Genomic DNA, 10,231 nt, shown 5'->3' with positions numbered 1-10,231 from the left:
TATATATATATATATATATATATATATATATATATATATATATATACTATTATCAATACTATTTTACATGTAATTGGGAAATAAGATATATAGGCACTGGGGCATAGAGATCCACTGGAAAAGTCGAAAGGGGTATGAGAGAAAATATGGGAGAGAGCAGATTGGAGGAGGGGATATCCTTGGTACTGCTATTTTGGGTGGTGGGTAGGGGAAAAACAGGGAGAAAATTTGTAACTCAAAATCTGGTGGAAATGAATGATGTAAATCAGAAGTTAATAAAGCATTTGAAAAATGAAAAAAAAAAGATTGTTACAGAGGAGATCTTGTTCTTAATCAGAAAAGAACCTTCTTATACAAGGAGCTTCCTTCACAAACAAAATAAGCTTCAGGCCTTTAAAAAATGTTACTATTTGCAATCTTCCCCCGTTACACTTTTGTTAATAAATATTTTCCAAACTAATGTGACATTTGGTAATCATTTCTCTTTCTTCAACAAGGAGATTGAGTGTCTATTGGCTAACACAATTCCCATGATATTTCAGTCTTCTCATTTCTGCAGTTTGTTGAATTTCTCTTAGAAATGGTATTATCAATTTTTTGCTTTTGGCAGTTTCTTTCTTTTTTAATAGATTATTTAAATCAGTTTGGAATAGTGGACTCATAGTATCTTCATGTCTTTGTACTTTCTCCTAATTTGGCATTTATTTAGACCTTTACTGTAATCATTAAATGATCCAATTCTACCCAGATATCTACTTCTGAAATGACTGCTATATCTTGAAAAAGTTATTTTCTGTTCATAAAGATATGGTCAATTTTTCAATTTTTGTTTGTAATGTTGTTCACTCCTCATCATATCACACATCTCCCAACTCTCTCTTTGAAGAAAATATTCCATGATATACCTATGCACATCATGTTACAGTGGATAGAGAACTGGGCTTAGAATTAGGAAGATTCATCTTCATGTGTTGATTTGAGGTCTGGCCTCATATGCTTACTTAGCTGTGTGATCCCAGGCAAGTCATTTAACCTATTTGCTTCAGTTCTTCATTTATAAAGTGGTTTGAGAAGGCAAGGGCAAACCACTCTGGTACTTTTGCCAAGAAAACCCTGAATTAGGTCATGAAGAGTCAGACGCAACTGAAATGAGTCAACAACAACAAAACCCCACGTAATATTCCAAATCATTCAAAAAGCTTGGCTTGTTTGATTTCTCCATTTGTTCATTCACTTATCCAAAAGCCATTTTATTATCAATCATTAAATTCTCATAAATTATTAAATGCTAATTATGCATCAAGAACTGTAATAAAGTATGTGCCTACATTGTTCAGGGGACACATCTGGTATAATACAAAGGATAATGGGTAAATTGCAGGATTAAGTGCTCTAAGAAATCTGTAAAAGGGGAGATCATTTTAAGTCTCCTAACCATTGTCAATTTTCCTGTCTTCCCCTATGTCTACCCTACCACTGATGTCATCATCTCATGATGTCATCATCAATGTTAAAGGTATACCATAATGCTAGATTTGGAGTCTCAGACTTTTAATAGTATGTTAAAAATGAAAAAAAGTCATTGACTCAGAGGCTCAATTTTCTGGTGTCTTTTGGGGAGGCTTAATAATACTTCCCTTTAACTATCTTCTAGGATTGACATGAAGAACAACTTTTATTTTGGGGGGATGAAATCACTCTTATCAAAGTTCATAAAATGTCTTATTTCTTCAATCCTCCACAAGAGATACTGCTATAGAAATTGCAAGTAGCTTCATTGTGGCCTGTTATATGTCATTATACTAATTGATATTATTTATTAGCAAGGGTGATCTTAGACCCACTCATACAGAAGCGATCATAGCCACATGTTTCCACAATTGCTTTCATACCAATGGCTTTATAATGTAAAGAAAACTTGTTCCTATTAGGAGTAGAGAAAGGATATACACTCTCCTACATGTTGAGATTTGAAAACATTTTCAATGGCACACATTTTGTGTATGCGAATGTGAACACACACATGCATGATGTACGTACACACATGTATATATGTGTATTTGTGGTATGTATGTATGTGTATATATGTGTGATGTGGAGTTCAAACCTGAACATATGTATAACTTGCCTCATTGGTGGAGAGAATGCTTTATTCAATACTCTCTGCTCCCTAAAGGTCAAAGTTAGTAATAGCTTGGTATAAGAGAGTTCTGTTGGCAAAGCCTAGCCTTGAACACTGTGCATGTTTGTGTATACACATGCAAATATATGTATATGTGTATATACATATGTGTACATGTATATGTAGTTATCCACACATGAACATGCTTGCATACAATTATACAAATATACATACATGAATATATACACACTTTTTTTCTCTTGATTTTTATAGTACCGTTAAAATTGTAACCACCTATACAAAAAACTGCTTTATTTCTCTTCCTCTAGCTGGGACGACAGCAGCTCGGTTAGTAGTGGACTTAGTGATACTCTTGATAATCTCAGCACAGATGACCTAAATACTGGATCCTCTGTCAGTTCTTATTCCAACATGACAGCCCCTTCAAGGAAAAACACTCAGGTAAAAATACCCGCCTTACTTTTTGCCAGTATTTCTTCTTGGTTTCTAACCCCAAGACACCTAATATCCATAGGTGTGCAGAGATCCTTGCCAAGCTGCATATGAGTGTGTGAGGGCAATATTACCATCATGGGTCCATGCTAATATTCATCCTATGTTGTACTGGTACACTTATCCATACAATAGAACATACCTCTGCTCATAGAAGATCAAAATGCTTTGAAATGCTTAAATTAGAGTCCAACTTAGTCAAGTGAGAGCATTGATCACTGTAGGCCAGGCTTTGGTATTTTCTTCTAAGTATTCTATATTAGAGTAGAAAATTTGCCCCCGTCCTGTCTATGATTATCCCTCTTCTTTGTTATTTGAAAACTTTGGGGGAATAGAGAAATTTGCTGTATTTAAATGGAATACCATCAGAGCAAATGAATTTTCTATTGCTTATGGCCTAATAGAACCAAAGACCTTCTCTCAATCTCTGCTTATTGTTGCTGGCAAAACTAAATAATACATTAGAAAAAAAAATCTAATTTTGGATCATGATGTGTTTTTTTTTTTAAAGCAATTGGGGTTAAGTAACTTGCTCAAGATTACATGGCCAGTTATTTCTGGGTATGGTGCTGAGTATCTGAGCCTGGGATTCAATCTCCAGGTCATCCCGACACTGGAGCCGGTGCTCTTACTCGCTGAGTCACCTGGCCGCCCCTAAAATATTGGGGTTAAGTAACTTGCTCAAGGTTACATGGCCAGGTGTTTCTGGGTGGGTGCTAAGTGTCTGAGCCCAGATTCGATCCCCCAGGTCATCCCGACACTGGGGCCGGTGCTCTTCCTTGCTGTGCTACCTGGCTGCCCCTAATGATGGTTATTTTTGACTAATGTTTCTGTAACAGAGTGAGTGATTTTGAGCTGTTAAGCAAAAATAGGCTTTTAATAACCAGGGTTTATTTTTTCTTGCTTTCACTTGAAATTTTAGAAGTCTTTGTTATATTTCCCTTTGAACGTCCGTTCTTTCTTAGAGAATTGTAATCAGGGCTTTGGGGCAAAGATTTATTCATATAAATACTAAGATGAGTCATCATCTATTTTTAATAATAATGGGAATTCTAAAAAATACCAAAAAATCAAATGGAACATTAGTAAATAAGGACACAAAGGAAAAGTTAAAATTAAAGAAAAAAAACCTCTAGTATTCTCAAAACATCACTGATTTTTTTCTTACCAGGATTCTGTTTTTCTCTTTCAAAACACAAGTTTGTATCTTAACACACATTTTACATTTTTTCTGGAATGCGTTTCTTATAGCTGAAGACAGATTCAGAGAAACGTTCTGTAGCAGATGACACCTGGGACAGCACAGAGGAGCCGAAGAAACCTGAGGAAGAATTTGATGGCCATGTGGATGGAAGCAACAAGTGGAAAGCTCCCCCAGGACTGTCAGAAGACTCAGAGAAGGGAGGGCAGAAGGCAGCCCTGTCAATTTCACAGACAGGGTCTTGGCGACGGGGTATGTCTGCCCAAGGAGGGACACCATCCAGGCACAAAGCTGGAACGAGTGGCCTCAAGACTCCTGGTAGGATTTTATTTTCAAGCCTATGAAGTGGACTGTTTGAATTCATTTTTCCTATTTTTTTGGTAATAAATAGATTACAATACTGATCACCATCAGTTACAATGATGGTGATGATGCTAATTCATTTTTGAATTAGCACTTTAAGGTTTGCAAAATACTTTCCTTACAATAAACCTAAGGTAGGTAAACAATCAGCAAACCCATTAAACACTATATTCCAGGAACTGAGTTAGGCACTTGGTAAAAACGCAAAAGTAATTCAATCCTGCCCTCAGGATTCTTACATTCTTCTAGGTCACTATATTACATTCATATATAACTCTCTATGAACAAAACAAATTCCTAGTGATTTGTGTGTAGATATGTGTTCACAGTTAAGCACATATGCACAAAATAAATATGATGATTTTGTAGGTCTGGGTGGGAGGACTAACCACTAGGAAATCAGGAAAGGCCTCTTGAAAATGAAAGCCCTTACACTGAATCAGGAAGGGAATTAGGATTTCCAAGAGGCAAAACTAAGTAAGGAGTGTATTCAAAGTACCAAGGACAGTGTCAAATGCATGGAGGTGGGAGATGATTCATTTGAATTGTCATCACATCATTGCAAAGTATTTCTCCCTCTCCTTTCCACCTCCCATCCTCTTCTCCCACTCCTCTCTGTGTCTCTGCATCTGTGTCTCTGCCCCCTCCTCTCTCCCTCTTTCGCCTCTTCTCTCTTCCTCCCATCTCTTTCTGTTCCCCTTCTCTATTAACCTTTTTTCTCCCTCTTTCTCTGCCTATTCCCCCCTTCTCTTCCCCCTTTCTCCCCTCCTCTCCCCCTCCCCTCTCTCTCCTTTTCTGTTTTCCTCTTATTCTCCCTTTTCCGTTCCTACTTTCTTTCCTCCCTCTCCCTCCCTCCCCTCTCTTTCCCCCTCCCTTCTCTTTCTCTCTTCTCTTTCCTACTCTTCCTGTTCCCCCTCTTCCCTTTCTTTCTCCCACTATCCCCCTTTCCCTCCCCATTCTCCTTCTTTCTCACGTCTTTTTTCCACCACCATCCCTACACAAGACAACACAAACATTCATACTCACCCATGTAAATTAAAAATGGATCCACGTAGAAACCTGTAAGATACTAGAACAGCCAGCTGACATATTCCTCTGCTATAGTTTGTCTTGGTCCAGCTGAAACAAAAGAAGTTAACTTAGCAATAACTGTGGACTTTCTTACCAAGGTTTTTGTGTTTTGTGGACCACTGACTTTCACCACAGATGCTATAGGTTGTAAATAGTTTCCTGACTCTGAAATGTGGAGAGCCATGAAAATATGAAGCTTATTTTGTGTTTATAAGTGACACTTATGTTGAGGAAGAGACAGAGTAGTAAACTGCTTTATCTTTTTTTTTTCTTACTCTCATAATCATACATATTTAGAATCATCTAAGACATAGAGTAAATAAACTGCTTCCAACAGTGTATGAGCAAACATTTTGACACTTGGGTAGCAATGTGATAAAAGAAAAAGAATTGGGCAGCTAGGTGGCACAATGAATAGAGTACCAGCCCTGGCATCAGATGGACCTGAGTTCAAATCCAAGTCAGACACTTAACACTTACTAGCCATGTGACCTTGGGCAAGTCACTTAACCCCAATTGCCCTCCAAAAAGCAAAAAGAGAGGTGAGAGAGAGAGAGAGAGAGAGAGAGAGAGAGAGAGAGAGAGAGAGAGAGAATTCTGAATTTGAAATCAGATAACCTGAGTTCTGATGCTGGTTCTGCCATGTATTTGGTAAATGACCAGTGACAAAATATTTAGCCTCTCTGAATCTGTTTTATAATCCATAAAATGAGAAAGTTGGGGTAAGATGACCACTAATGTTCCTGTCAGCTCTCCCATGAGTCTGTTGCCTTAATGTGAAAGGAGATTGTTTAAGAATGTAGTATCATGACCCTTAAGGGAACAAAAGGTAAGGTGAGCTGCAGGCAATCCCTTGTTATCTCCAAGACAACATTGCTAAACTGATGATTTTTATAGCTTTGCTTTGCCACCAAAACTTATTGATGAAGTTGCTGTCATTTAAAACTGGGGGTGGGGGAGAATTAGAATGCTTAAAGAAATCTTTATAAAATAATAGTCATGAAATGAGAGTAATTAAGATCATAAATGTAGAAATGTATCCTTATATATGTCTTCATAATCAGGAAAAACAGATGACGCTAAAGCTTCTGAGAAAGGGAAAACAGCCCTTAAAGGGACATCTATACAACGCTCTCCTTCAGATGCAGGAAAAAGCAGTGGAGATGAAGGGAAGAAGCCCCCATCAGGCATTGGGAGGTCAACTGCCACTGGGTCATTTGGATTTAAGAAGCCAGGTGTGGCATCATCTACAATGATCACCACTAGTGGAGCAACTATCACCAGTGGTTCTGCAACACTGGGTAAAATCCCCAAATCAGCAGCCATTGGTGGGAAATCCAATGCAGGGAGAAAAACCAGCTTGGATGGCTCACAAAATCAAGATGATGGTGTGCTACACATGAGTTCAAAGACAACACTTCAGTACCGAAGCTTACCACGCCCTTCAAAATCTAGCACAAGTGGCATTCCTGGCCGGGGTGGACACAGATCCAGTACCAGCAGCATTGACTCCAATGTGAGTAGCAAATCTGGAGGTGCCACCGCTACCAAACTGAGAGAGCCAACCAAGATCGGGTCTGGACGTTCCAGTCCTGTTACCATCAATCAGACAGACAAGGAAAAGGAGAAGGTGGCAGTGTCAGATTCAGAGAGTGTTTCTTTGTCCAGTTCTCCCAAATCCAGCCCAACCTCTGCCAATGCATGTGGAACACAAGGACTCAGGCAGCCAGGTTCCAAATATCCTGATATTGCTTCACCTACATTTAGAAGGTAAGGAATCATATGTGGTTTAAAAAAGAGGTTATATTTACCTACTCCCACTTCTACCCCACAAAAAAGGAAATTTTTCATATCTTAATACTTGCATCTAGATTAAAAAAACTATAAATCTATGAAGTCAATAAATTATTAGACTATACACTATTAATAATAAATTATAATATAATAATACATTCTAATTATTAAGTTCTGAAATATATAATAATATAAAATTTTATAAATATATACCCATCATTACTAAAAGAAGTGTGAGAAGTGGCCACTTGGACCTATTCCACCATAGTTGGACTCATCAATGGAATGCATTTTCATGAGATTAAGATATAACTATGTACATATATGATAGCAACCTGGAATGATTACTAATAGTTAATGTTTAATATAAATTCCCTAGATATCCACTCTTGCTTTCCACACTTCAGGGCTTGTGAATCCCTTTTGGAAAAGGACAGTTTTTATTTGCATTGTCCAGTATTTTAAAGACTCTTAATGAACAAGAGGTAACAATGAAGGTCTTTCAAGATGACAGTTACACACGTAGGTGGACGATGTTCCTTGTCGTATCCAATCTATAAGGATACCAAATAATAACAGATTAGGTTGAATTTGTCTACATGGTGTCAAAAGTATCCAGATATTTCTGAACGAAGAGCCAATACACTTTGGAAATATTAATATTTCTAAGTGATTAAAGTCAGAAAATATATTCTGGCTTTTCCTCTGGCTGCATTGACATTTCATAAACAAAACTTCAGAATAACAGAAACCATTGTTCAGTGGGTACTGAAAATGAATGTATACCATGTATAGAAATCCTTTGATAGATCAATATATAGATATAGATAGAAGTAGAGATAGATAGATAGATAGTTATATAGCATTTTGAGAGGCATACGTTACAAAATACATTAGATTATTAATTTTTAGGCCTTTTTGTCTGTGAAGTTAAATAAATGGCTATATCCTTCTGGATCCCAGCTTCCTCATCTGCAAAATGAAGGTTAACCTAGTGATGTCCAAGATCCCTTCCATTTCTAAAGTTACACGTTTCCATCTGTTTGCTTCTTATAATTTAAACTAAGGTTCTTGGGAATGCCAGATATTGAAAGATTTACCTTTGTATTTTAGACAACTTCTAATGCATGATGCATTTTAAGAACTTGAGGTTTTTCCTTCAATGCAAATGTTAATTTGTGTAGATTGTTCTTTTTGAAATGTTGATTCTTTATAAAAAAAAAATCATGATATGCAGAGTTAATAGCTCTGTTGTTTAAGTAAGAGCCAGTAGTGCCCTCCTGTGGCCCATTACCTATGAAACAATCCTCGCTTATTAGCTATGAAATATTCTGCTATGGAGAATTATGCATTTTATTGTAACTCAAATTATAACCATTATACCATTGCCACATTTCACAGAGACCCCACATTTACATGAATGAAATTTCACTCAGAATATTTTTTATTTCTTGCATCTAAACAACAGAAACATTTTCTGAATTGCTGTCAAACTTCCATCATGTGTTTCATATCATCATTATACTTCCATATATATATATATATATATATATATATGGAACCCCCTGGCAACTGACATGCAGTCCTTTTGCTCATTCAAGGAAAGATCGAAAGGAACCTGACTTTCTTTGTTCAGTGCCTTATAGTAAGGCTTGGCAGCCAATGAAGCCACCAGCTGTACAGAATAATTTCCAAAAATTGTCCTAAGCAAAGCTTTTAAATGTTGAATAAACTGTAGAAAGTCCCCCTTTGTGAGTTTTCTGTGCTGAATGAACTGAAGCCATTTGAAGAATATGATGCTATAAATAAATTAATAGCAAGAACAGTCAAAATATTAATTTTGGGTAAAAGTATAATCTTGTTTACTTAAAAAAAAAAACATTAAAGCCAGACATCATCTTGTTTGGCTTAGCTCTGCCTTGACTTCCCTGTGTGTATGAGTAATTTAGCCTTCTGTGTTATGAGGGAAAAGTTGATTGGTGGCATTTCATCAGAAAACTCAGAAATACAAAGTGCACACCCTCAAAAACAAAAACAGTGTTTCCTCACCACTCTTGCTTACTACAAACACACTATGTAGATATTGTACCCTGAATACTAAATGTGGATATTAGTTTCTCTGAATAACAACTGAAGTTGTTATTTGTTTTTCTTTTAGGTTGTTTGGTGCCAAGGCGGGTGGCAAATCTGCCTCTGCACCTAATTCTGAGGTTGTGAAATCCTCCTCAGTAATGCCCAGCCCTAGTACCACATTAGCGCGACAAGGCAGTCTGGAGTCTCCATCGTCGGGTACAGGCAGCCTGGGCAGTGCTGGTGGGCAGAGTGAAGGCAGCAGTCCTCTCTTCAATAAACCCTCAGACTTAACGACAGATGTTATAAGCTTAAGCCACTCGTTGGCTTCCAGCCCAGCATCGGTTCACTCTTTCACCTCAGGTGGTCTCGTGTGGGCTGCCAATCTGAGCAGCTCCTCTGCTGGCAGCAAGGAAACTCCAAGCTACCAGTCAATGACTAGTCTCCATACAAGCTCTGAGTCTATTGACCTCCCTCTCAGCCATCATGGCTCTCTGTCTGGATTGACTACAGGCACTCAAGAGGTTCAGAGCCTGCTCATGAGGACTGGTAGTGTGAGATCTACTCTTTCAGAAAGGTGAGCTTTGCTGAGGACACTGATGTCTGGAGCAGTGAGGAGGCTGGAGGCTCAAACCAGATCTATATTGGAACATTTACTCATGCTGAATTAGAACAGAGAGTAAATGGACCAATGACATGTGCTTTGTCCATGGGTGGAATTCTTATAATTTGACAGGAATTTTGCCATGTGGAAGCATATGAGATTGAATCTTTCAGGGAAGGACAGAAAGAAATAGAATACTCTGCCCAAATTTATAGATGAATTAAACCAATAAGTATGGGAAAATTCAGTGATTGCTTTTTATATGTTTATAGTTATAGGTATAGGTGTATGTATAAAAATATATGTATATGTGTATGTATGCGCATATGGATATGATATATGTATGCATATATACATACATAGCAATCATATCATAAGCAACTTGAATAAAAACTAGATTATATATTTATGCATATAATACATAATGTCCCATTATGATCTGAATGCTTGGGCTTAAGGCCCTGGGAGGAAAAGTCCCCTTTGTTCTTCTATT

General features: G+C 37.4%; 1 protein-coding gene across 2 annotated transcripts in view; it reads left to right on the top strand.

Moving 5' to 3' along the window:
- The window catches only part of NAV3 (neuron navigator 3), a 499,276-nt gene that overhangs the window by 380,865 nt on the left and 108,180 nt on the right, over positions 1-10,231 (top strand). For both annotated transcript variants that reach the window (XM_069094807.1, XM_069094808.1), the window contains exons 13-16: positions 2,452-2,584; positions 3,887-4,154; positions 6,335-7,040; positions 9,223-9,711. In XM_069094807.1, the coding sequence (XP_068950908.1) occupies positions 2,452-2,584; positions 3,887-4,154; positions 6,335-7,040; positions 9,223-9,711 (1,596 nt within the window). The remainder of the gene's footprint in view (positions 1-2,451; positions 2,585-3,886; positions 4,155-6,334; positions 7,041-9,222; positions 9,712-10,231) is intronic.

Source organism: Petaurus breviceps, unplaced genomic scaffold, assembly GCF_028583685.1.
Source record: "Petaurus breviceps papuanus isolate PSGF00001 unplaced genomic scaffold, PetGlider_PUasm1.0 221, whole genome shotgun sequence".
Lineage (NCBI taxonomy): Eukaryota > Metazoa > Chordata > Mammalia > Diprotodontia > Petauridae > Petaurus > Petaurus breviceps.
Note: the sequence above shows the minus strand (reverse complement) of the source record. Positions and strands in the feature narration are given on the sequence as shown.